This window comes from Lathamus discolor, chromosome 6 (assembly GCF_037157495.1).
Source record: "Lathamus discolor isolate bLatDis1 chromosome 6, bLatDis1.hap1, whole genome shotgun sequence".
In the NCBI taxonomy this organism is placed as follows: domain Eukaryota; kingdom Metazoa; phylum Chordata; class Aves; order Psittaciformes; family Psittacidae; genus Lathamus; species Lathamus discolor.
The window spans coordinates 5,203,732-5,230,571 of record NC_088889.1 but is presented as its reverse complement, the minus strand read 5'-3'; the positions used below and the strand labels follow the sequence as shown (position 1 = coordinate 5,230,571).

Genomic DNA, 26,840 nt, shown 5'->3' with positions numbered 1-26,840 from the left:
ACAAAAGCAGGACCCTTGGTCCTCCTTCCACCTGGAGCTTTCTTTCCCTCCTCTGAGACTCTCACCACTAAAGCCTGCTTTCTTTTCCCTTTTCGTAAAGAACATGACGTCCTACCTTAGCTCCCAGCCTGGCAGTTGGATAGAACTGCCTCCCTCCATTCATTTATACTGTTTGGATTGCATCTGCCCACAGGTTAATGCCTCTTAATGACTTTTAAATACCTCTTTGTTCCTCAGCATATGGATCACAAGGCAAGGCAGCAAACGGCACTCGTAAGACATAGTGGTAACTCAAGGTATCATTCTGTGACCTGTAAAACCTGGAGCACTGGGAAAGAACTTACTTAAAAAAAAAAAAAACAGTAGAATTAGACAATTATAGAGAGAAAACAAGATTGGATTAAGATCAAAAACAGCCAAAATTTCAGGTTGAAAGTCTTCCATTATATTGTACTAAAACGATAACGGCTTGCTTTGGTAGAGATGTGGATTTTAACACCAGCAGTGGTGTTACTGTGGAAGGACAGCAGCCAGATGGTTTGACTGAACAACAGTCTGATTCTGACCACAGAATGAGCTCCACAAAGTCTGGAACCACTGGAACTACTGTGGGCTCGTGTCTGGGGCTGTGCACCCTTTAGAGCAGGGATATGCCCTTCTGTGGAACACCTGCATGCCATGGGTACAAATACATATAAACAGCAAAACTCTGTTAGACCAGTAATAACCCCATTCTGAAGGGCTGAACACGGCAGGAGCAGCCTGGAAGTGGATTAAAGAGAAAACAAATCCAAAACAAACCTACCTTGAGACCATCCCCCTGGATTATAAATACCACAAAGCCAACTCACACTCACCTGTATTGGAAACTGTTCCTTCTGTGGCACTGTGATCGCACCTCCTCTGGGACTGCTGAACTCGGTTACTATTGGTTTTGCTCTGGAATCCAGCAGCAGATCATCGGGTTTAAAAGGTTCAAAGAAACCAACTAAGTGCTAAAGTTCAAGGAGCTGCCTTTTTAAGCAGTCAGCCTTATCAAAACACCGTTCTTAGCCAATCCTGAGATTTTCAATACTTAGAAATGAGAAAAGCTTCAAGTATGAGCACCTTCACCCTTAAATTCAGACTTTCTTAACATTTTATGTACAGAATATATAAATTCCCTTAAAACAACAGTAAAAACAAATTGCCTTTAAGCTGCTTGTCCTGTCCTGGTAGTCACTTGCAGGACAACATTCTGTTGGCTCTCAGACTCTGCATCAGCCATCAGACTCTGCAAGACCACCACAGACTGATAGGAAAGCTTCATAAGCTCCAGTGCTCATAGACCCATTTGCTTTGTTTGAATCAATACTGGCACACTTGAGTATGTTCAGTCAACCAAGAGGGGGAAGAAGAATCAATAAAAGCAATCCCACAAGTGACAGAGCTTACTCTATGGGGACATCTCTTTCAAGAGAGTCTCATTGACTTAAGCATGGCCAGCTGGTCCTCTAAGACATCAAGGCAATCTACAGTGCTCCAGGATACCTCTAAGTGATGCTGGAGGTGGGAAGACCACCCATCCAGTAGCTCTAGCGTAGGAGCCTGCATTTTCTGAATGGCAAGGGAAGTCCTCCTAAAGCATTTCCACTCTTTCAGTGCTGATACAGACTATCAAACTCTTCATGTTCCCTGCTTCATGGGTCTCCACACAGTTGTTTTTAATTTGCGTTGCTACTATTTGTGTTCTCTGGCACTACAACTGTTTCTCCTACAACGACATAAACAGCGATGATTCCAGCTCCAAAATCCCCCATATGTTCTAGGAAGACATGAGACAACGTGTGGGAGGAAGAGAGGTACAGTGAGGAGGGGAAATGCCTTGCCTGAAGTCATACAGGAGGACAGCAACAATGGGAGGAACGTTACTATCCATGAAGCAGGTCTAAGCCCAGGAGGTTCTACATTGCTAGTCAGACAAGTCCATGGCAATCACAGGGAGCAAAAGCATCACAGTATTGCAATAGAGCTAATACATAAAGAGAGGTTATGGGGGTTTCGTTTGGTTTAAATCCTTCTCTTGTAAGAGGGAAGGAGGGAGGGTTAGAGAGTAAGGAAAAGAGGTTGAAAGCACCATCAGAAAACTCTTCTGGTTAATATTGTCTGTTATGAAAATTGGCCATCATAGGTGATGCAAGGTGTCCACAAGCAATGGAAATTAAGATCTCAGCCTCCAGTGCATTGCAAAATCTGTGGTTTGAATGGGATGCTAGGGTCACATCAGGTGCCAATGTGGTATATTGGGGTTTCTTTTTTGTATGGCATGAGTGCAGCCCTGACCAGTACAACTATCCCATCAATGGTGAATCTAAACCACCACTCCACAGACAGAAGTCGACTGATTTTCTCCACCTAGCTTTTGCCCTCAAAAGGCCCTGCGTATCAGGAGTATGATGCTATCTGCATTGAGACTTTTATACCCCATTTATATCTGATTTCTAAGGAAAAAAGCTTTTTTTGGAGAAGAGAGGATTCTGCCATTTACCTATGGTTGTCAGGTTGGAACTAGGTAATCTCAGGTTGGAACTAAATGATCTTTAAGGTCCCTTCCAACCCAAACTATTCTATGATTCTATGTCACCCCCAAATTAGGCTACTTTGGTGGTATATTTAGCAGAGCCAGTCAATATGAAATGAGTTACTATGTCTCATTATTAAAAATCACATTGAAGTTCAGCTGGCCAAAGGTACCTTAACAGTCAATGGAAAGGAACAGGCAGTTCCAACAGGCAGTTTGCCACGCTCTACAATAGGGAGGGTGGATCACCCTCTCAAGGTAATAATCCTTTCCATTTACTGAAGATAGAGCCTAGACAACTACCTTAGCTTATTTTAAAGTATCTTAAATGGAAGGAGATGAATATCATCCTTAAATAGCTAGCTCATCCTGCAGGGAATTGCACCATTGCTCCATAAAATTCACTGTCCTCCCTTTCAACATGCTGCCCAACTTGTTCATCAGATCAGAGTGAGTTTTTCTTTGACTGACATTAGAACACAGCCAAACCACTTGAACCCACCACTCTTTGCATTTACACAGAAGAGCTGAAGACATGGAGACAAGAAAGGGAAGTCTTCCATTCACCTTCTCCAAGGGCAGGGGCCAGCATTCCCCAGTAGATTCATCAGTGGGTGATTTAAATACACGCTCTATTGCAAGAGTTAGGTCAAGTTTATGCTTTCAAGTAGGTCTTTTTGCTTCTTTGCTTCAGTTTGACATACTGCTTATGCAGTGCATAAATAAAGAGGAATTACCTCAAACTTCTGAAAATACAGCTGCAGGAAGCTATTTTACCATTAGTTGTACAGCAGCTACAGCATACAGCAGCCAAGTAGCAAATGAAGAGCTGTACATACAAATTTTATGAGAGTAAGGCAGTACACACTCCCTTAAAGTACTACACTAAGATTCAGGGCTAAAAAAACACATGAAATCAGATTTACTGCAGTTTTCAAGAACCATTTGTAAGGTGCAAGTTCTCTGGAGAAGCAAACAGAGCAAGAAGAGCAATGGCCTGCTCTTGGTGGCAATACCAACCTATAGCATGGTCATGCACACAAACGCAGTTTTCCTGCCTTTTGTATGGTGTTTGTATGGTGCACCTTGCTGCATTGCCTAATAAAAAAATACATAAATACTGCAGTAAGCAAGATGTAAACTGACATGAGTATTAATGGCTAATTTTAAGTGCTCATTAGTTCTATGAGCATAACCCCTGGTGGTCCAAAAATGGTCTATTTTAATTCCATCTTTAGTCAAAGCCAAGGATGACCATCTGTGCTCTGCATATTGCTGCTTTAGGTTCTTAAGGACCAGCCTTACCCTACACTTAATCCCAGTATCTCCTATCATCAGCAAGACAGATGCAGTAGAAGAGTTCAGCGTGTGACAATCACTTGGATCTGACCATATGACACATCAGGAAACTAAACAGTAAGGTGGATCCTCTGTCCCAAGAGGAGTTTTTGCATACTACATTTTGAAGCTAGCACATGAAATGGAAGATTTGCCCAATATATTTAAGTGACTCCCAAGTATTTATCAACCCCTATGAAAGTGAAGCAGCTCAGTCAACAAAATTGAACAAAGGCAGCTATTCTGCACATTGCTTTAGTTCGAGGAAAAGGCTTTGCTCTTCTTTTCTAACTCAAATAGAACTTCTTTCCATTTCCTTGTACCCACCGTACCAGCTTCCCCTCCCACACCTCTAATGTAAGAAATCTCTGCAATTCACTATCCCAGTCCACAATCCTCATGATGGTGTATCAGACCTTCCAGAAAGGGCTCTTCCTCTTGGAGTTTACATAGATACAGATACGCCTGCCTCCAGTCCACAGCATCCAGCCTCCAAGTAGCCTTGGGAAGGGAATAAAATTTGACACACTGTTGGCTCTGTTGACAAAAATTTATCACATTCCCCCATTTTTAATAAAAACCTACCCAACGGTAGCACTTGCTCATACCTCTGTCAGGCTTTTTTAGATGAACAAAAATTACTTGCAATAAAACAGAGGTACAATTTGCATTCCAACTGCTCATCTTCAATTACATAGAAAAACATTCAGGATCCTTTCCCAAAGTAAAAAGTTACAGTATTAAAACAAACTATGTTGATGTCATAGTTTTCACTGCTGCCACACTTGCTTTTAATATGCATCCCTGAAAAGAGGGAAAAGATTGGAAGCTCATAAACATTGTTGGTTCCTTAAAAGGAATCACTAGGCAGTGCGTTTAACACAAGAAGCTGGAGGGCAGGTTACACGCCAGCAGCTGATCGAGTTAACTTTCCCTATTTCCTTCTGCCATGGAAAAGGAGTCAGGCACAGAGGTGCAGGGAATTGTCCATGACAGGCAGAAAATCACTAACCAGGAATGTTAAAGGCTTTCCTACCTCCCCAGCTCTGCCTGCTCCTGAGGATGCCCAAGCCTAGACTCCTGGAACCGGCGCATGGAACACACTGGAAGAGAAGCTGGGATTTGGTTGTAAACAATTTATTTTATTTCAAATATGTGCCCTTGTTGATTCCTCCCGGATGTCTGGAGAATCATGTCTTCCACCAACCAAACACACAACTGATTTGGAAATCTTCCACCTGACTTAGTTGCTGATGATACCTGGACACCGCCTCCCTCCTCTTCCTCCTCGGAAGCTCAAAGTATAGCTCAGAGTGAGCATAAACTTGCACCTTATCCCGAAACAGCTAGAAATATAGTCAACAAAGAATTAGTGAATCAGCCACTCGGGGAGGCAGAGGGCTACAGACAAACATAAAACATCTTATTGGGATTTTTACCAATTCTCTTTTCTGCAAGGAAGATGCAAAACCACTTGGATTTCAGTGTCCTGCTGTTCCCTCCTCCTCATCCACCAACAGAAAGAAACAATACCAAAAATACTTGATGTTCCTACTAGGTATTTTTTTACAAGTATTTAAAATCTTGTCCCTCTCCTTCCAAAAAAGCAGGTGATGTGGTATGGAGTGAACAAGATCGGACAAAGCATGGATTTCACATGGATGAACTGCTGATTATCTCTTCTCACTATTTGGTATGGGTGTGTGCTTTGCATTTCCATTGACTTTGACTGTAAGACATGAAGCAAGTTATTTTGGATGCTGATGCCAATCTGAGCATTAAGGAAAAACTAACAGTGCCAGGGTCCTGGTACAGGTGGTCATGGACTCATGGAAGTTCCTTGGTTTAATTATTTACACGGATGTTTTCAAATTATGGTCTGTGAAATATATTTTCCAAAGATGTTCTTATATTTGAGAAAAACAACAAAAATACCACCCCTTGATCCAAATCCCATCTCTTTTTATAAGTCTTGTTAAAAATCTCGATTCATCGATTTCTCTCAGCACACTTAAAAGCAGAATAGAGAGTAATGACATTGGTGTAAAAAAGAAAGGGAAAGATGCTGATCTCTAAGGAGACCGTCGCTCTTTCTTCAGGAGTAAATGACACTGAATGGTGTGGATTCGATTCTTTGCTGGGGCAAACTCCGGCTGAAGTTTTAGTGTTGACTCATACCATTTCATTGCCTTTTCAAACTCTTCCTGTAAAGAAAGAGAGAAGATTGCAAAGAGTCAGATTCTAAGAACACCAAACACACTTTCTTCGCTTTTCCTGTCTTACGTAGTTGCGTATGGTATGCACGAAAGTGACTGAACCTGAGGGAAGAGTGGTCCTTCCCTCTCCCCCAGATAACTGATATTTTCTTGGATTAAATACCCAATTCTGTATAATCTATTGAAGGGAGTCAAGTCGCTGCCGAGCATTCGTTGTTCTCACCGTTTCCTTTTAATAGCAGATCTTAGCATTCTTGCTGTAAAAGTAACTTTCAAAACAGGTTCCGGTCAGAATTTACATAGATCAAGATTTTAACATCTTGGACAATGCAAAACCATCAACTAGGCTGAAAAGCCAACATTGCTAGAAAGAACCTGAAACTACTTTTTAAGGATTACTCAAAATGAAGTAAAACCAAAACAAAACCCACCAAAATCTTAAAAAGCATATAATAGCTAGACAATTTCAATTGATAAGCTAGGCTCCAGAATGGCAGTAAGGAGCATCATGCTGAAATAACTTCTATTTTTATATAGCTGAAATCTAATTACCTAGAGCACCCCACCTTCCTATTAACTAGGAAAGCACACCAACATCCAACAGTGTATTAGAAGAAGGAGGGAGGAAAAGATCCACGACATTCTGGGGTTTTAAGTTACTTTCAACACTGGTTTTGTTCTCTTAAGTTCCTTGTCTCAGTAAATCTATTTGTACAATAGGGATAATATTAATTTCTGGCCACATTATAAACACTTACACTAAATCACTGTGAGTTGTAAAGTCTTGATTCTTTTAAAAAGTGTACTTTAATACAGTTTCAATATGGAATTACATAGAAAATCCCATAGTAGTTTGTGGGAGCACTGACACAGCAATGAAAACAAGAATCAGACCTTTCCATTTTCGGATGTTATAATTTACATTTGCTGTGATCTGATACTATTAAGATGTTCCCTTAGATTCCAATATTTTCAATAGCATCTATCCCAAGTTCTCAGTTCTTAATGTGGCCAACTGTTTCTCCTTTGTAAGACAACTTACTGAGAAGCTTTGCAGATAAATGAATGTTGGGCTCTACAATGCCATACTATCAATTAACATGACATCTACAATCTGTTGGTCAGTCAACTCTCAAATACAGCAGGTTAAAAATGATGTAAATAAACTAACTTGTCTTTATGTTAGTATAATTTAATCCAGAAGATGAATTTTGTTTTCTTGCTACAGTCATTTCTTATAATGAATATAGAGCTTCATTGAGAAAACTTTCAGATCCAGGGAAAATGAAGTTATCCTTAGGCACTGTGCTAACTTGAAAAAGATATTGGCAAGACAAGCATCAAACTTATACTTAATTTCTTCCAAGCAATTGTCAGAACACCTTAATAGAAACAAGTCATGCCTTGCTTCAGTTTGCTTCCACTGTGCATTTCAACTCTTCTCAACCTTGATAGCCATAATATACGATCACCTGCCCAACTCGCCCTGTTATCTGTGTGATCCTCTCAACCACGGGAGCAAAACATTAAAGACCAATCTGTGACAAGTGATGAAAACCGGCAGTGATACTTCGTAATGTGTAATTGAAAACACTTTTGACACAGACATTTAGATCAACTATGTTGCAGTCTAACCGTGCCTCTTTTACCCTTCACATATACTGGCCCTGTTAATGATAGGGATGAAATACACAAGAACAAACCCAGCAGTAATAAGATAAAAGGAACATTTTGTGTTCAAAGTAAACACTGAAAGCTAAATCGCAGATTAGAACATATAGACAGCATGAAGAAATTTGAGTTCAATTTATAAATCATTTTGGGTGTTGATAATCCAGATGTTAAACTTGCCTTGCGTTCGTTCCCCACCACAATGAACTGGGATTTTACTGTGCTAAGCAAAGCTCTTCAGGATAGAGATCCAATTTATCATTAATGTCCAGTATTATAAAAATACCCTGTGTTTGTAGAGGCAGTCAAGCCAAATTACCTATTGTTTACTACTGTCTTAAAGCTTTGCAGACAGCATTCTGAAGCCAGCTTACAGAAATGTTTGTCTTCAAGTATTAAATGAATAAAAGAGTAAAATGAGTAATAAGAGTTTTGGCATTCAAAAATATTCCTTCTTGTTGATCTTACCCCAACTTCTTGAATGTTGCTCCTTCGAAATGATTTATGAGAGTAAGATTTGTATATTTCATGTCTAGATACTGTACCAAAGACAGATGTAAGTGGGTGACAGCACACTCACCATTGCTACATAGACATTTGCCAACGTGAAATGATTAACCACAAAGTGTGGTGCTATTTCCACTGCCATGGTAGCCACAATGATGGCATCGTTCCAGAGTTTCGCATTGTGGAAGATGTTTGCTAGGCTTATTAGTGGTACATCCTGGAAGAGAAGAGCAAGTGATAAACAGTGAGGTTCTTTGTATTGGAACTGTCTCAGGATCAACAAGACTAATGGAAGACTCCACCACTTGGCCACTCTCACTTGGTTACTTCCAACTTCACTATCTGGTGCCTTTGAAAGTGATGAGCCAGATTTATTTTACTATGAAAGGGCATTTGGACCTGGGTTACAAAGAAGAAAACTTCACCTACACACATCTGCTTGCAATAGTAACAAACACTACTGTGGCATAGATAACTCACAAAATTAACTCACAGAAGTGTCCTAGGATGTACATTACTTTGCAGATGACCTTACACTAGTTTTCTCCCCAAAGGTGAGATGCATCCTCAAGAGACAAGAGAAGCTCTTATCTTTGACCACATTTCTTCAGCTCTTGCATAAAAAGGGAAGGAATATGAACAAAAAGGGACAGCAGGGAAGCGAAAATAGGGTTGGCAGCTGACGCAGCGGTTTTTATCCTGCCACAGAATTCCTATATGATGCTGGATAAGAGCTAGAAATACATTTTCCCAGTTAGTCACTGATGGTAAGGTTTTTATTTCTGGGATTTCCAGACTGTGACCTTGTCTGACGAAACTGTTAAGCCCTGGCAGCCATAACAGACTCTTTGAGAGCTGGGCTTCAAAGGACAGAATACTGTGAAAGAGCAAGTCTTAGGTACCCTCAGCAGGACAATAAACAATTCTGGATGTATTTGATCCCTGCCTCCTCGACCTCCACAAGGCAAGGAGTACCTTTGCTGGATAAGTCATTCACATTTGCAAAGCAGATCTTATGGAAGTCAAAATCCCAAAAGAAGCCCACAGGAAAATTAATTACCTTTTATTTACATGAGAAAAGGCACGAGAGAGTAGCCAGAGTGCAGAAAATCGAAGAGGAGGATGAAACAAAAGAGTAAATAGCTGTTAATTCAATGCTAACTCTCACTGAGTTCAAGCTGCAGCTGGATCTTTACAAACAAGATCCAAGGTTTTCTCTGGAGGCAGCTTCAGTATGGAGGGCAATGCTAAGGCACGGATTCGGAGTCAGCCAGTGCCAGGGAACATTACATCACATTTCTAGAAAACAACATCACTGAACCATGATCTTGCCATGCTGTAGTTTACAATCCATACTCTGACCCGCACAAGTCACACAGGCAAGGGCTCCATTTCTGAGGAACCATTCCCAGTTACATAGAAAGACAGGGAAATAAGCAAGAGCTTGTGTTAGATCTTGGTTCCAACTTTGTGTTAAAAGGACAAGTGCCAAGAGACAGAATTACAGGAGGGAGACACAGATACACAGGACAAGCAGTGGGAATGTGCATTTCTTAGCTGAGGCATTTCTACTGCTAATGGCTAAATCCTCCTAACAATATGCTGAGAGTGTAAATTCCTTTGTCTCCTGATTTTCAGAGAAGGATTTAAGACCAAGGTTCAAAAAACGGAGTACACATTTCACCGTCCTGCCCCACTTTGTTGTCCAGGTCCCAGAGTGAAATCTGCAATGTTGAGTGAGGAGCCTATATTGCATTTATCAGTTTGAAAGTGGGAGCCTGGCGTATAAGAATAGATGTCGTAACGCTCAGCATTATATGTGGCAAGATGAAGGGTACAAAGCACTTTCGGCAACTGAAACATTAACAGAAGATTATGTCCCAAGTCCTGCCTTTCTTGGAGTAAAGCACAACTGCTGCACAAAGGCGCTAGTGCCCAGCTGAGATGCACGGCCCAAACACTTTAGATTTAAGCATTTAAGTCAGATCTCACCGCCTCCCCTCTTTAAACACATAACCAGAAAATATATACCCCACATCTCAGAAGACTTGTCCAGTCAAAGGCTGATGAAGATTCCAAGTCCTGCATTAACAGAAGGAAGGTTGAGCCCGCATTGCCCAGAGGTGTCAAACCCATTGACATGCAGAAAATTCCACAGAGCCCCTTTTGCAGTTGTCCTTTCTCTTATTCTTTTTAAGGAGAGACCGTTCACACTGAACATGTGGTGAATGTTGTAAGGTTTCACCACAACTAGCTCATACCTAACACTTTATAGACACTGATACACACAATATTGGTCTTAACGGTAGTCTGTGAAAGCTTTATAGTGACAAGCAAAACATCGTTTCATCTGAGTAGTGGGCACATGCATACACACCTTCATGTGATGGGGTGCATAGTGCAGTGCTTGCCGTAAACAATCAATTGCCTTCTTTCCTTGGCCTTTCACTCTCCAGTAAAGAGCTGCCATGCTAGAGAGGACCCATGAAGTTTGATTCTGGCAAAAGAAGAACACAGAAACCAGTCATGTAAACACCTTTAGTAAAGTCTTCCTGTCTTTGACTCTTCCAATTTATTTATATATTGAGGTAGAGGGTGTTACACTTAAAAACAGCATTAAACTATTTCAAAGCAGCAAAAAGTTTCTTATTTAACAACATATACACAATAGTCAGATAAATGAGATTGCCAAATGAAACAGATTCCGAGTGCAGAATCACTTTCTTAAGAAAGGAATAGCAGCTAAATAGCTTTAAACAGCAACAAAAGTTAGCAGCCACAACAGCTTCTAACCACCCGTCTGAAACTGAGCATCTAGGTGTGTATACGTATCACCCAACATAAAGTGACAAATTCAGCTAAGATAGCTGATTGGCTCTCTTTTGCCCTTTTTCTCTGGGAAAAGGAAGGATGCTCTGGGATGCAGCTCAGAGCAGAAGCCTGACAAGATTAGCTGATTAAGTTTGGTGCCTAAAGCTGGCTGACTCCCATGTCACGTGTGAGAAAGCAAAATACTATGTGCTTGAATTCTATGGACTCAGACAGAGTAAATGAATGTTTATGCTCACATATGCAATTAGATAAGTAGCCATCTTGATTTGTTTGATTAGCTCTTGTGAATACTGAATGAGACTGGTAGACACAAGAATTGCACTGCATTTCCAACACAGCTAGCTTTACTGAGAATGCCTTTTCTGCTCTCAGCACTCGATTTTCAGCTTATGTGGATAAAGCTTGCTGCCTGCAGGGGAAACTGTAGCATGTAAGAGAAGAGTTAGTATACATCTGAAGTATAAAGAAACTAAGTCCTGTAACATGAGCATAATATCTTTACTTTCTGGGAATGACAAATACATGCTTTAGTTTCAAAGCACAATAAGCTCCTCGGATGGCTTTTGGTAAAACAGGCTAAGGGCACCAAACTGTTTTGGCTGAGCTCTCTGCTGTAGTAGCTTGGGATCTCCTCCCCACTAACCGTGAACATATAACAATAGTCCCTATATTGTTATCCACCTTGTAGATCCTGAGAAAATTATGTCCCTAACCATCTCCTCCCAAGGCCCTCAGCTGAGGTCCTTAATAGCCTTAACCTAGCTTGGAAGCTGGGCTTTCTCTGGGGAGAACAGTTAGTGCAGTCTTGCATATGGTGCCGTACCTCTACCTGACCACATCTGACACTTCAGCCCAACACTGCATAAGGTAAAAGGAAGTAAGAAGCAAAAGCTGTCTGACCACTGCATGCCAAGATCATGACTGGATAGGAAACTTTCCACAAGCTCCAAGTCAATGTAGCACAGAAAGAAAGAAAGAAGAGGGCTGAAGACCATTGAAATAGTTTAATATACATCCAACAACCAGCAATACTGCTTCACTGCTGGAAACACTGGGAAATCTGACAAGTTTAAGTTTACTAGAGAGCTATGCAAGATGCTTGACAGTTTAAGCACAGGATAGAGCTTAACAAAATACCTGTGAGGGCATTACAGATGCTGAATAGACACAAATCCCTAGTCCAAGTACTAATACACTCCTTGACTGGGATTTCAGACAAACGGTTCAGGACTGGATCGACCACTGCGTCAGTCATAAGCAGTGAGCCCAGACTCCTTATTTTTCTCATGTACACATACCTTTTCCAAAGCTTTTGCTATTCGAGTACCAACTTGTTCTAATGACTGTGGGGAGTACTGGTCTTTGCCAAGATTTTGTAGCACCTGTGGAAGACAGACAACAGGCTATAGCTGGAATGTAGTAAGAGACATCCCTCACTTGTTGGTTGCTTATTTCCCCAGCCTTTCACAAATGCCGTAACCTGTTCCAACTTAAACATAGAATCATAGAATAGTTAGGGTTGAAAAGGACCTCAAGATCATCCAGTTCCAACCCCCTTGCCATGGGCAGGGACACCTCACACTAAACCATCCCACACAAGGCTCTGTCCAACCTGCCCTTGAGCACTGCCAGGAATGGAGCATTCACAGCTTCCTTGGGCAACCCATTACAGTGCCTCACCACCCTTACAGGAAAGAATTTCCTCCTTATATCCAGTCTAAACTTCCCCTGTTTAAGTTTTAACCCATTACCCCTTGTCCTGTCACTACAGTCCCTAATGAAGAGTCCCTCCCCAGCATCCCTATAGGTCCCCTTCAGGTACTGGAAGGCTGCTCTGAGGTCTCCACGCAGCCTTCTCTTCTCCAGGCTGAACAGCCCCAACTTCCTCAGCCTGTCTTCATACGGGAGGTGCTCCAGTCCCCTGATCATCCTCGTGGCCTCCTCTGGACTTGTTCCAACAGTTCCATGTCCTTTTTATGTTGAGGACACCAGAACTGCACACAATGCTCCAGGTGAGGTCTCACAAGAGCACAGTAGAGGGGCAGGATCACCTCCTTTGACCTGCTGGTCACACTCCTTTTGATGCAGCCCAGGATGTGGTTGGCTTTCTGGGCTGCGAGCACACACTGCTGGCTCATGTTCATTTTCTCATCAACCAACTCCCCCAACACCACTGTCTAGCTTGAGTTCATACTATCCGTATTATCAAATTGTGTTATAACTCCATGGCACTGAATACTAAGAATACTGAGAAGTTTTATGTATGCTCAGTTGGACTTTTCTTTCAGTGATTCACCCATCAAGACATAAATACAAAGACACAAACAATGGTTTAGGATTTCCCTGAGGCCAGATCATAGCGGGCTGGGAAAACATTCTGGTAAAATATAGCCTTCAGCCTGTGTTATTCTTAGTTTTATCCAGGCATTCACTCACTGAAGGTCACCTCTGGAGACAGGGCACTGATCTAAATGCACCTTGAATCTGCCATGCTATGGTCACTTTTGTGTGACAGCCTCCAACTCTGACATACCTCTTTCAGTTGACTTTCTCCAGTGTAATGCAAACTGCCTCGACTAGAGACACCTTGCAAGTGGTCCAAAGTATGCATGCTGGCTGGTAGATTTGGGTTACAGAGGGGCTCCATGGCTGGTTCTTGCAGCTGTGTGGCAAAATCAATGTGCTCTGTAATGCTACAAAGGTCATAAAACAAGCTGAATCAGTCAGAAGAAGAAAACAGAATAGTTCTTACAAAGCCTTCTAGTGAGAATACATTGTCCATAACCTGGCTGAATCTCACTTAAGTAGCTCAAGAAGCAAGAGAAACCGGATTTCCTATCTGTACTTCCACTTTCCTTTGCAAATCTACCAATGAAATACCATGTTTCCAAACTTCTTTGAAATCCTTACAGTTCTTTCTTCCTTTAAAGAACACTGAAGTCTTCAGTTTGTGCACTCTGAAGGCCATATAACTGTCGTGCTTTGCGGGAGTAGCTTATTGAAGATTCATATACAAGATACTTACTCAATGTTTTTAGCAGAAACAGCAAGCCATGTGCTGGCTACAGTTGTAAGCTCTACTCTGCGGAGTTTCAGGCATTCATCAGGACTTGGCCAGCCAAGGCTACGATAGTCACGTCTCTTTCCTTGAGAAAGGAAAAAAAATATATAGAGAAGAAACTGTCCGGAAGCAGAAGGCCATCCTACTTCCCTAGAGTGATTTACAAAACACAGCAGTGGATACATTCCCTATGGTATAAAAGTCATGGTCCTGCAGTCAAATTTCTTTCGGACCATTCCTGAACCTAAAAGACTGACTGGAACTGGTGGGATCCAAAGAAAGAACCAGATCCTACACAAGACAGATTAGGAGGTGGAGTTTTAAATACCATTTCATTACACTTTTTCGACAGCTACAGACGAAGAACAATTGCCATGCTTGTTTACAGGCAATGTCTCTACTTAAATGTCCTTAAAGAAAGTTCATAAGTGAGGCATCATTTACGTTCTACAGCTATGGTAAAAACTAATAAAAGCTGATTGCTCCATCTTCTGACAACCCCAGGTGAAAAATACTGCCGTTTCTTTTCCAAGAATATTGTTTAAGACAGAGATTGGCTTTTACTGCATTCTTATGTTCAACATAGCAACATTTCTAAAACTATTAAGCAACTACACTTCAGTCCTCCCATTCTGCAGAGATGCTAGCCAAGGCAGGGAAAGGTTAAATAACTTGCTTTACATTAACAAATAGATTACTGGGAGAAACAAGAACCCAATCTTTACATTTAAACCAACTCCTGCCGAAATCTTTCCCTTACATTTAGTGGATACTGTACCAAGTCCTAGGAATCCAGCTTGTGTTAACTGTTAGGAAACATTTTCCTCTCATTTGAGAAACATCCAACTGTTTGAAATGTAAGAGGAATTCATTGTAGACGTAAATTTGCACAGTGGGAAGCCAAGTTTAACAACGTGCCAGTCTATTGCACCAGCTATGCAGACAGTGTTTCAATAGTTATTTCTAGTTACCTGAAATTTTGCCCATTTGGATGCATATCCTATTTCCCATCCAAGGCATAGTAATCTGCTTTACCATAATTTTGTAAAGTAATGAGTAAGTCTGTAAGACCATGACCGTGTCTTTCCTAAAGTATTCTGATTAAAGAAAAATTAGCTTTGAGAAACACTGGGGAACTTCAGAGGGAAATGATCAGTTCTGATCACCACCACTATGATCTATCTGCTTGTGAGTTCTGATTTGCACAAACAGCAGAAGATAGTGAGAGGTATGGAAGTGCTACACAGAGACAGTTCAGTAGCCAGTTCTGATTTGCACAAACAGCAGAAGATAGTGAGAAGTATGGAAGTGCTACACAGAGGCAGTTCAGTAGCCAAACAGAGGACAGCTACCATCATTTCCCTGTTCTAGCAGGAATAACCCAAGTGACCTCCAATATGTTACTTAAATTTTTGTCCAAAAAGAGGATGTCAGCAGAGCCTGCCCCACAGGAACATTAGGAAGGTAACTACTTTACAACTGAGGGATGCTGTGTAATCAAGCCACAAAAGTAGCTCAGAGGGAGAGAAGATACACGGAGGAAATGCCAAGTGTGTGCTCACAAATGGTGATCCCTTCCCCCCTATTTACATATTTAATTTCATAACTTACGTTAGACAGTTGCTAAAAAAAGAGCTTGTTAAAGATTTAACGTAAAAGCCTTCAAAATGTGAAACCACTTTCCAGGTCATCAAATCCTCAAGGACTAAAATGTATTAGAGAACACATCTTTGCTTACATGTCAGCTCTACGACATTAAGATTTTAGCTCCACTGAAATGAGCGTAAAACAAGAAGTATGAGGCCCACTTCCTTTGGTTTATTACATTAGGTTCCAGCAACATGAAGTTTCATCCCATGCAATCATGTGCTGGTGATTTCTGCCCACCTGAATGTAGCAGTGGAACCAGCTTGCACCGTATCAATAGACCACTCTCCAATGCCTTATACTCAACTAGCAAAAGCTCCACCTCCCTCTCTAAACCTCCTCATCTACGTTGGTGCAAAACTCTACTCTTCTGTAGCTCCAGTGTTCTGGAAGAGAGCCTCTATGTTTTCTTATATCATCACCAAACCAATCACAACAGACCACTTCATTTTTAAGATGTATTTTGGTTTTATCAGATCAAGCTTTCTGTGTCCTGTTTTTGAGTTGTGCCTTCTGTTTAGTGAGCAACCAATTCAAGCTCTCATCCTGCATTTGTCCCTGCTGTGTCTCATCTGATAAACTAACTTCTTTGACTACTCACCCCCTCTCTCCTTCACTACTTCTATATCTACCTCTTTCATTCTCCACTCCTATCACCTTATCCCCTGAAGATCTGGGAATTAACTAGAAAGTTTTCATTCAGGAGACAAAGTTATGCTGTACTTCATGCTAAAGGTGCAGACGAAAGAGAATTTATCCAAAGGCATATTCACTACATAGTCTTTGTGACACATATTTATGGTAATAAACCAGTGGAATATAAAAGCTGCAAAGGAAATAAACCAAAGTAATACAAAAGTTGGAAATGACTTGCTTTCTCTAGAATCGGCAGGTTACCTATTGGTCCAGGAGAAGGTATCTTTGGTCCACTGATCTCCAGGGCAGTTTGGTAAAAGTTTTCATTGTCTCCATTAGTCCCTTCTTCCCCATTTCTCCCAACTGGCTCCTGGAGATCCAAGCTTTCAGCTTTTGGTTTCTTTAAACGTTTGACCTGAAAAGTGATCTATCAAAAGAACAGTATCAGCAAGGTTAGCAGCATGAAACACCATGAATGTTATCAGCTCCAATACACTACTTGTTTTAGCCCAAAGATTCAATTTCAAAGATGTTAAAGATGAGATCTTTCTCTCCCTCCCAACTCCATGCCAACTCACTCTCTACGGTCTGCCCACTCTCACTGCATCACGCTATGCAAACAAAGTACACAACTCCAAATCGAAGGACAAAGGAGAAAACCAACTTAACTGTTCAGAACTGAAAGGCATTTTTCATTATGTATTTTGTTTGCAACATGATCATTCAGGTATTTCATTTTTTCATGCTAGCTACAACTTTTGGTTAGAGACTTTCCTCCTTTTAACTGTGAGCAAGAAGTTTGATGGCACCCAGCATCATTCAACACCTAAGCTCTTGTTGCTGATAATCAACGCTTTTAATGTCAGGTTTAGTGATGCAGAGGCCATTCTGTTAAGGAGACAGATTGAAACTACTTGTTCATTTCACACGGGCCAAGAATCAGCTCTTTGAGGCCCATAGGGCATTTCCTACATATATGCCAGTGTTAAACACCCTAGCCTGTCCTCATCTTTCTCTCCTCCCCTCATACTATTATAAGTTGGCTCAAGACTTAAGTAAACCCATCCAAACTTACCCATTCAGCTTCATCATCATCACCACAGTCCCCAAGACAGGAGCTAGCCAGTCCATCCTGAGATCCCTTCTTTAGGACTCGGATTCCCTGCAAGTCCATCCGACGACCTTTTACCTCCAGCGCTCCTTCAAAAGCTTCCTGAGGCCAAGAGTTTTCAAACTCATCCACCAAAGCCAGCATCTCTTCAGATATCTGATCATCTTCTAAACCCTCCATCCCTTCTGAACCGTTGCTTTCTGCAGTGACTGCGTCTAAGAGGGAATACCATAAAAGCTTCTTTCCCTGGTACTTCCAAAAATCACATCAAAAAAGATCTATTTTCTGGGAGCTGACTTTTCCACTTGCACAAACCAAGTGTCACCGACTGCTCACTACACACTTCAAATGGAGATGGGGCCTGGAAAATGCAGATTTCCCTGCTACAAATAAGCATCATCTACAGCTTCAAAATCAGCACCTCTAAACCACTTACATCAGTTTCCTTTCCAAACCAGAAGTCTGCCTGTTTGGGGGAGTAACTGGATAGTGTCTCCTCTCTACACACATGCATTAAACACTGTTTGTAAACTCTCGCAAAGACCTACATCCTTTAGCTTGGAAAATGTCTAAACATTTGTTTTATTGAATGCATTTTGATGTTTAGCTTGCAGAAGAACAACAGTGAGCAGAATAAAACTGGCTTTAAGGGTTACTTTTTGCTTTAGGGAGGGGGAAAAGTAGCTTTTTTGGGGGAAGGAAGACAGCTCTGCTGAAAAATCTAGAACCTGATTCATTTGGTAGCACTGATTTTGTAAGGCTGAACTTACTCTCCAGTCTCAAGAAGGAGGGATCCCTTGCTGAACTCTGAGTAAGGACTTCTGGATCTTCTGTACCTCCCTCTGAGCGTCCTTCTGCCACTGCAGTGACTGACTCATAGTGGTCTTCAAAGTATTTCTCTTTGTCGTGACTGCCATCTGGATTTTTCTCATGACAGTGGCCTGAAAGAGAGAAATTCACTGACACACTTCGTAAGCCTGCTCCTCAAGGCTACAAGCACAGAACCTGTACTGCAGAAGCTACAGTCTTACAGTTTCCTACATATGGATTAGCAGAGTAACTCTACAAGGTATCAAAGACTTCATTCGGCGATTAAAAAGCTAACGTGCCTCTTGACAAGGCAGATCCCCTAAAACAGTTACAGGAAAGTATGTTAACAGGTATACACAATGAAGTACTAAAGAAGGAAAAGTCAGTTATCTTTTGAGGGAAGGTTACACAGTACATAGGAAATGACTGTGCTGGTGGCCACCCCAGTGAGCATTCCCAAGACATATTTTTTGTGACAATGCACCATATGTGGGGGTTGCCTGCCATAAACTTCTCCGAGACACCATAATGCTCCCATGCACAAGAAAAAGGGCCAGGGCAGACTGACATGTGATTGCCAGGCTCTGACCTTCTGAGTCAGCAACAGGCAGTACATAGGTAAGACATTAGACAGACAGACAAAAGCTGCAAATATTAATATGTGCCAAAACCCAGTTTATTCAGCTGAAAATTTAACATCTATAATTCTGTGGTCAGGTTCCACCAAATGCAAAGATCTAGGAATAACACTGGAAAAAGCTAAATGCAGAGCCAGTAATAAGCAGGTAAAAAAAATCCCGAAAGAGCAAACTCGCAACACAAGCATTTGAGCACCCTTCAGTGAGATACTGTTAAGCTTAAAGGGTAACCACCTGCAACTTTGTGGCAATATATTTTATCTTTAATACATTTTAACTGAAGATCTGAGAGCTTCTAACAGCAATTACTCGCCAGTGTTTGAGGAGAAGAGATGCTTAGAGAGCTGCTGCCATGGCTGACCCCCAGAGTTGCACAGGTAAGAGACAGGATTCTTCATATGTGAAGAGGCTGCCCCAAACCCCACTGCACAGCTATGGGGCTGAGACATGGACCAGGGTACCTGCCTCTTATCACATGGGAAGCATGTTCCCACAGAGAGAAACATATTCTGTGTACAAAGCTGCTGCTCTCAAACCTTCCTTTCAATCACTTGTGAGTGAAAATAGCATACATACACAAATGAATTAAGAAGCACACAGAGAATCAAAGAAAGCTTAAATTAAACGCAAGATTCTCAAGTATGTTCCCCATTCTACCCTCATGAATGCAAATTGCACTGCTCCGTGCATATGAAAAACATTATTTTTCTTAAGCTGGCAGCATAAAATATGAGGATGTGAAGAAATTAGCTCAATGCCTCCTTTCTTCTCCATGCAATGATCCTATGTTACAAAAGAGTACTTTGAAGTCTCACTCTTATCAGGCCAGCAGCACAAGGGAGTGGCTCTAACTCTTGTGTAACGATAACCTGGTCCATCACTTCTCAGCAAAGTGAAACCATAGCTTTTTGCTGGATGCTCTCTACTTTTGCATCAGTGAACACTCTGATGGCATGCTTGGAGAAGAAACAGAACAGTTTTCTAGGGGTGTATGGTGGTGTCACCAAGTATCAAATAAAACTATATTCATAAACCCTCTGAGAAAACTATTTCCAGCCCTACCTTTTCTGCTGTATAGAAAAGAAGTCAAACAATGTTATTTTATGAGTAAATATGCAAACCAGAAGCGGTTCATAAATTCATCTAACATCTGCCATAGTTATGCTCTGTCTTTCCTACTCTATCAGTCATTGACTCTTTCTTTAATCCCCTCCTTACTTCCTCCATGCAGTCAATAGAAAGTTAATTGGTTTCATCAAAACAAACAAAAAAATCACTTCACCCTATGGAGATCCTCATGTTCAATTTATGAGAGATGGTGTGCACACAACTCTCAACCTGAAACCAGTCCCCCTGCCTACCATCAAACCAGCCTGATTTAGATGCAAGTCAGGTGCGTCTCAGTAATGCAATGACCACAACTCCCTTTGCTGAAGGTCAACTCATCATTCGTGTAAAGAACAAAAGCAAAAGGGCTGAAAAAGAGACCACTGTTTTTAACTAAAAACAGCAAAAAGAGAGGGGAAAAAGAGCAAAAGGAAAAGAAAAACCACTTAAAATTCTACTTAAGAGGAACTCTGTTAATACTAATTTAGAAACCCAGACTCGATGAACAGTGGCTTTCTTGGGATCTGAGAGCTGCTATATATAGAAACCTGAGTGGCCTCATTCTTCAAGTTGTTGCTTTCAGTTGTCTAACGTCACTGGCTGAAAAACCAGTGTAAGTTTAAGATCTGTGATGAGCATGAAGCTGGTGGCAATGAAACACTGTAAGAACTTCACGGCTCCTATCAGCCAGATGCCTGCAGACCAGTGGGGAAGAGCACCAGGTAAAAGTGTGAGACCAGCAAGGGAGCAGCACAGCCCCAAACTCCAGGCACACTCACTGGCTGTAGGACATGAGTTGTACCACTGCAGTACTTACAGCATCTTAGCCGTGTGAAGGACAGAAGCAACTGCCACCCTATGCTCAGCTATGTATTATTAACATTGCACATATATTTTGGTTGTCTAAATAAGGCCATGTGAAGTTTAGGTGTGAAGTCCCCACACAGCCATACTGCAGCTACAAAACTTGAAGTCTAAAATTACTTTGTAGCACTTGATTAATTCGGCTTACTCCATCCTGAAAACTTACTGTAGAAGGAGCACTTCCATGCTCATTTAATTTTCTGAGAGTCACTTTTCCTATTGATTCTGCAGAACTAAGAAAGAGAAGAAAGTACATATCCTACCCTCTGTATTATGAGACCTGGTTACTATGTTCCAGGCAGTGAAACAAAGATGTTATAGAGATGACACAAAACAAGTGTCTGGGTCTTCATTGAGGTGTTAGAAATAACGTAACTAGTCTGATTGTGTCAAATTAATGTAGAAAATGGCAGGGAAAGAAAGAGAATAGAATCATGGAACGGTTTGGGTTGGAAGGGACCTTAAAGCTCATCCAGTTCCAACCCTGTCCTACAGGCAGGGACACCTTCCACTAGAGCAGGTTGCTCCAAACCTCGTCCAACCTGACCTTGAACACTCCCAGGGATGGAGCGTTCACAACTTCCTTGGGCAGCCTGTTCCAGTGTCGTAAATTATTAAGCAAAATCCACTGGAGGGAAAAAGCAAAGGCAAACTCTAAACTGAGACTTTGGACATTAAAAGCAGAACACAGTATTACATATTCAAGGTCTCTATTTCTCATATTGTTCAAGTTTGTAACTTTGGGGGGCCAAAGTGAACGCACTTGTACAGCACTAGCACAACACACATTTTAAATAGAGAAAAGATCAGTTAAACCATCCATCCCACCTAATAGTAACAACCTTCCTGATTTTCAGGACCCCTCTCAAATGTCGCCCAAGCTGTGGTACCTACTACAGTTGGTAGGGCTAAAAATCCCCAAGCAACAAGTCAGACCAGTTCCTGTTTAGGAACTGGATGATTCCAAACTCTTAAGTTGAAAGCCGCTTCATGTAAGGAAACACACAGTGTTGACATCTGTAGCCAGGAAGGAGAAATAGCAGAAGTGATGGATGCTACAGGGATGCTGGGGATGGACTATTCATTAGGGACGGTAGTGATAGGACAAGGGGTAACGGGTTAAAACTTAAAACAGGAGAAGTTTAGACTGGATATAAGGAAGAAGTTCTTTACTGTGAGGGTGGTGAGGGACTGGAATGGGTTGCCCAGGGAAGCTGTGAATGCTCCATCCCTGGCAGTGTTCAAGGCCAGGTTGAACGGAGCCTTGGGTGAGATGGTTTAGTGTGAGGTGTCCCTGCCCATGGCAGGGGGGTTGGAACTGGATGATCTTGAGGTCTTTTCCAACCCTAACTATTCTATGATTCTAGGCAGTAACTGACATTGAAGACTTATTCCGTCTATAAAGGGGTAACAAATATTTATTCTGAACCAGACTTCATATTGCCACATTTCTCAGGAAAGACACTTGGAAGCAATCATGAACTTTCGTTATTATATATATTACATATATTTATATACATATTTCTGGTAGTACATGGTGCATTTTGTTTGATTAAGAGCAAACTTCTGTCAATTTAGGCGACTCCAGGCCTTTAGACTCAAAGCCGCTTACCTAAAGCAAGGAAAGAAATATGAAAAGTATGAAGAGGAAAGATGAGCACTCAGCACCCTCAATGTATCACATGAAGAGCTGCACCCTGATGAAGGTCCCCAAAGTAATCAAACTTCACCATTAAAGAGGGCATTGATTGTTTTAAAGCTCTAAACGAACTGCCACTGCAGCTCCTTGTGTCTTGTGGTACATCTGGCAGAGAGAATGAGGCCTCCCTAAATACTGTCACTGTTTGATTCCTATATACCAAGTTAAGATGGATGATGTGGTGGCATTAGCAGCATTGGGCATCAAAAGTAAAATTATCTCTATCTTTGGTTAGCACAGAGTTTTTACTGACTTTTTCTTATAGAATCATAGAATGGTTTGGGTTGGAAAGGACCTTAAGATCATCCAGTTCCAACCCCCCCTGCCATGGGCAGGGACACCTCACACTAAACCATCCCACACAAGGCTCTGTCCAACCTGGCCTTGAAAGCCGCCAGGGGTGGAGCATTCACAACTTCCCCGGGCAACCCATTCCAGTGCCTCACCACCCTTACAGTAAAGAACTTCTTCCTTATATCCCGTCTAAACTTCCCCTGTTTAAGTTTTAACCCCTTACCCCTTGTCCTGTCACTACAGTCCCTGATGAAGAGTCCCTCCCCAGCATCCCTATAGGCCCCCTTCAGGTACTGGAAGGCTGCTCTGAGGTCTCCACGCAGCCTTCTCTTCCCCAGGCTGAACAGCCTCAACTTTCTCAGCCTGTCTTCATACAGGAGGTGCTTCAGTCCCCTGATCATCATCATGGCCTCCTCTGGACTTGTTCTTAGCTTGTCAGCGCAGAGCTTGTGAAATACGGCATTCCTAATGCTACCATCTACGTTTCAACATAATAGGTTTAAGAAAAGTATTGGCTTCTAACTTCTTATGACAAGACAAACAAATTTCCTTAGATTTTTTGGAACACACTTAGAAATTATGATGGCAGAATAATGCCTCAAAATTAAAAGTCATTTCAAATTTATGTACTGCTATTTTTCATACCACTTGGAATAAGCAGTGCTGGATTATCTCCTGAATGATTACAAGAGTCAAGTGACTATTGCTGCAGTCAGTGACTTGCATTAGATTACACAAAATGCAACTTAAATGGAGATAAGTGTCATTAAATGATGTGCTCCTTTGCATTTAAACAATGCAAAGAGAGAACTCTACTTAATACAGATATTGTCAGCCTAATACCCGAGTTGTCAGAGCACAGAACAGACTGAAACCAACCTACTAACAGGAGTTAACTCCATACTTTTTGATGTGAGCTCAAAACTGGTATTCCCCACAGTGAAACTGAGTAAAGGTAGTTCTCTTTTTTTATAGCATGAATGACATGTCACTGGGCTTAATGGAAATAGGCTTTAATCCCTGCATGCTCACAAAAGGTCTCATCTACAGACATTTCTGGAGCAGGGCATCAATAAGCTGTCTTCCTTTGACTTTTGCTAGTTACTGCTTACAAAGATACAGAGAGACACGAGTCAAAGGAATCGGTACATTACCACCTTACGCATGAAAATGCGTAACAATTAATGCTGTTCTTTGGTGATGTGAAAACTTTAGGCGTGCTCACAGCTTGGGTGACACTTCATATGTAGAATTAGGATAAAATATATCCATTATAGAAATCACACTGAAGCCCAGCATATTGTCACCCATCACTTTCACAGAGCAGGTCTTGTTCACTGCTTTATGTCACATGCAATATAGAAGCATAGAATAGTTAGGGTTGGAAAGGACCTTAAGACCATCCAGTTCCAACCCCCTGCCACAGGCAGGGACACCTCACACTAGACCATGACACCCAAGGCTCTGTCCAGGCTAGCCTTGAACGCTGCCAGGGATGGGGCATTTATCACTTCTCTGGGCAAACTGTTCCAGCACCTCACCACCCTCACAGTAAAGAACTTCTTCCTTATATTCAACCTAAACTTCCCCTGTTTAAGTTTAAACCCATTTACCATATCATTTCATTTACCAGAGTTTACAAGAATAATCTAGAATGAATGAACACACCTACCAGAATGCTATAACTACTGGGATCTCAGTCATCAAAATCAGGGCCAAACTAGCACCTCAAGAACTGCCCCACTTTCTGCACCATGGTGACTTCACTGCAATAAGACATTACAAGCCAGGGTAGTGTTATGGGGAAGTGCTCTTTGAGAGACCATCCTTTCATACAACAGAAAGCATGAGCTATGACTTTCATAGCGCTGTTAAAACACGCTGCATACCTGAATTACCTTGATGTTTCAAGGTGAACATGGTAATTTTCTAAAGATCTTGTGTGCCCTTAAAAGCAGCTATGTTATTCCTGTCACACATGAACAGACATTTGACTGCAGAACATTTGTTAAGGGGAAAAAAAATCCATGCCAGTTATTTTGAGATGAGTATTATAAGCAATAGGATGAGCAGTAACTAGAGACGAGACCTATCTTTAGCAGCTAGTGCTCTGCTCACCTTAATTATAAATGAACACTGTTCTATTAAGATGCAGCTCTAAAACTCATGCGTTCCTTCTCTTACTGTTTTCCTGGAAAAAAAACACATATTTACACTTCAAAATGAATCCCGTGATTGAGCTCTGAAAGCAGAAACTGCAAACCATTTATGACTGAACAGGATTGTCATCAAAAACATTACAGAAAGGTCACAAGCCATAACTGCTGCAAGACAGCACTGTGCTCCAGAAGCAATACCAAAGAAAAGCTGGGGCTTTCCACACACACAAGCATAAAGGAATATGCAACCAAAGCGTTTTCAGTTCATTTTTAGTCAGAGAAGGGAAGTAAATGGAGAAGTTCTTAATATGATTACCTGGCTATGCAACACTGACCTGTGAATGTTCGACAGGCCTATATTTAGCTGAAGAGAAACACACAAGTCCCACTGTTCACTGTGCACTATAGAACCCAAGAAAAATACAAAGCAGATGGGCAACCTACCAAAGGTTTTCAACCTGAAGCAGCATAAAATTGTCTGAAGCCTTGTCACAGACTCGGAAAGCCCATTAGTCCACCCAGCAGTCAGTCTTGCTCTCTCTAAATCCACAAGCATCACTGCTAGTCTCAGCAAGGCATGACTAGGCTCCAGAATAGTAACACACGCGTACCTCCAGTACCTTTTACAGTTGTAATATCCTGATACTAAAAAACGTATCTACTACCCACATATCATCGTAGCTACTATTCTGGAATAATGAAGAGATAACAATAAGTTATTATTATAAGATAGCTAGTTCCTTCTCTGGTCATAGAATTATAGAAATGCTAGGTTTGGAAAGGACCTTAAGATCATCCAGTTCCAACCCCCCTGCCATGGGCAGGGATGCCTCACACTAAACCATGGCACCCAAGGCTCTGTCTAACCTGGCCTTGAACACGGCAGGGATGGGGCATTTACCACTTCTTTGGCCAACGTGTGCCAGGGTCTCAGCACCCTCACAGTAAAGAACTTCTTCCTTATATCTAACCTGAACTTCCCCTGTTTCTTTTTGAACCCATCACCCGCTGTCCTACCACTAGAGTCCCTGATGGTCAAGTATTTCAAGTTAAGTACCAATATGGGTAATGGCAGAGAACGATGGGTGTAGTGCCTGAAATATAGACTAAGTTTTGATGTGTTTTCTCCCCACACAGAAACAAAGTTCATTTTTAGCTTTTCCTTTAATATAAACCCTTCTTTGCAACACTGAAGTTACAGCACAAAAATAAACATTTTCAAAGAACAGGACATTCTGCTAACTGAAAAATACAGGCTAAGTATAGAGAACAAATAAGGAAAAAGCAATATACAGTATTTTACAAGTTGATTTTCATAAATTCCTACCTCTTCTCTAAGTTCCTCCCTTAGATGGCCCTCCTGATGAGGGGCATGCTCAAAATTGAGCAGTAAGAAGAGCATGCTACATAACAAGCTCTGGTTTGATGCACAGCAAACAGAATGATGATTTATGTGGTCAAAGACTCAGGCACACAAAAGGAAGCATACAAAAGTTGGTTCTTTTTTGTCATTTATTCCAACAACAGGTTTTCAATTAAGAGGATTATGCCATAAAACAACTGTTCTCACTCATGGGGAAAGAGGTTTTAAACCTAATTTGTAGCCAAAAGATGCCTCTAAATTGGCTTAGCTATAGATTTAAAGATTATCTATTTGTCTCGTTACAGCGGTTCTGATTAAACCTTTCAA

At 41.4% G+C, this 26,840-nt stretch overlaps 1 protein-coding gene across 3 annotated transcripts in view; it reads right to left on the bottom strand.

Annotated features, from left to right (window-relative positions):
• Positions 1-5,019: 5,019 nt before the first annotated feature.
• TTC17 (tetratricopeptide repeat domain 17) overlaps positions 5,020-26,840 on the bottom strand; it is a 62,260-nt gene continuing 40,439 nt past the window's right edge. Inside the window, exons 17-26 of one of the 3 annotated variants that reach the window (XM_065684613.1) lie at positions 18,350-18,520; positions 17,544-17,794; positions 16,730-16,895; positions 14,150-14,270; positions 13,658-13,817; positions 12,423-12,506; positions 10,670-10,789; positions 10,324-10,374; positions 8,366-8,509; positions 5,020-6,102 (exon numbers count right to left, since the gene is read on the bottom strand). In XM_065684613.1, the coding sequence (XP_065540685.1) occupies positions 5,971-6,102; positions 8,366-8,509; positions 10,324-10,374; positions 10,670-10,789; positions 12,423-12,506; positions 13,658-13,817; positions 14,150-14,270; positions 16,730-16,895; positions 17,544-17,794; positions 18,350-18,520 (1,400 nt within the window). In that variant the 3' untranslated portion in view covers positions 5,020-5,970. The remainder of the gene's footprint in view (positions 6,103-8,365; positions 8,510-10,323; positions 10,375-10,669; positions 10,790-12,422; positions 12,507-13,657; positions 13,818-14,149; positions 14,271-16,729; positions 16,896-17,543; positions 17,795-18,349; positions 18,521-26,840) is intronic. The other 2 variants (XM_065684616.1, XM_065684615.1) reach the window with 2 other exon arrangements.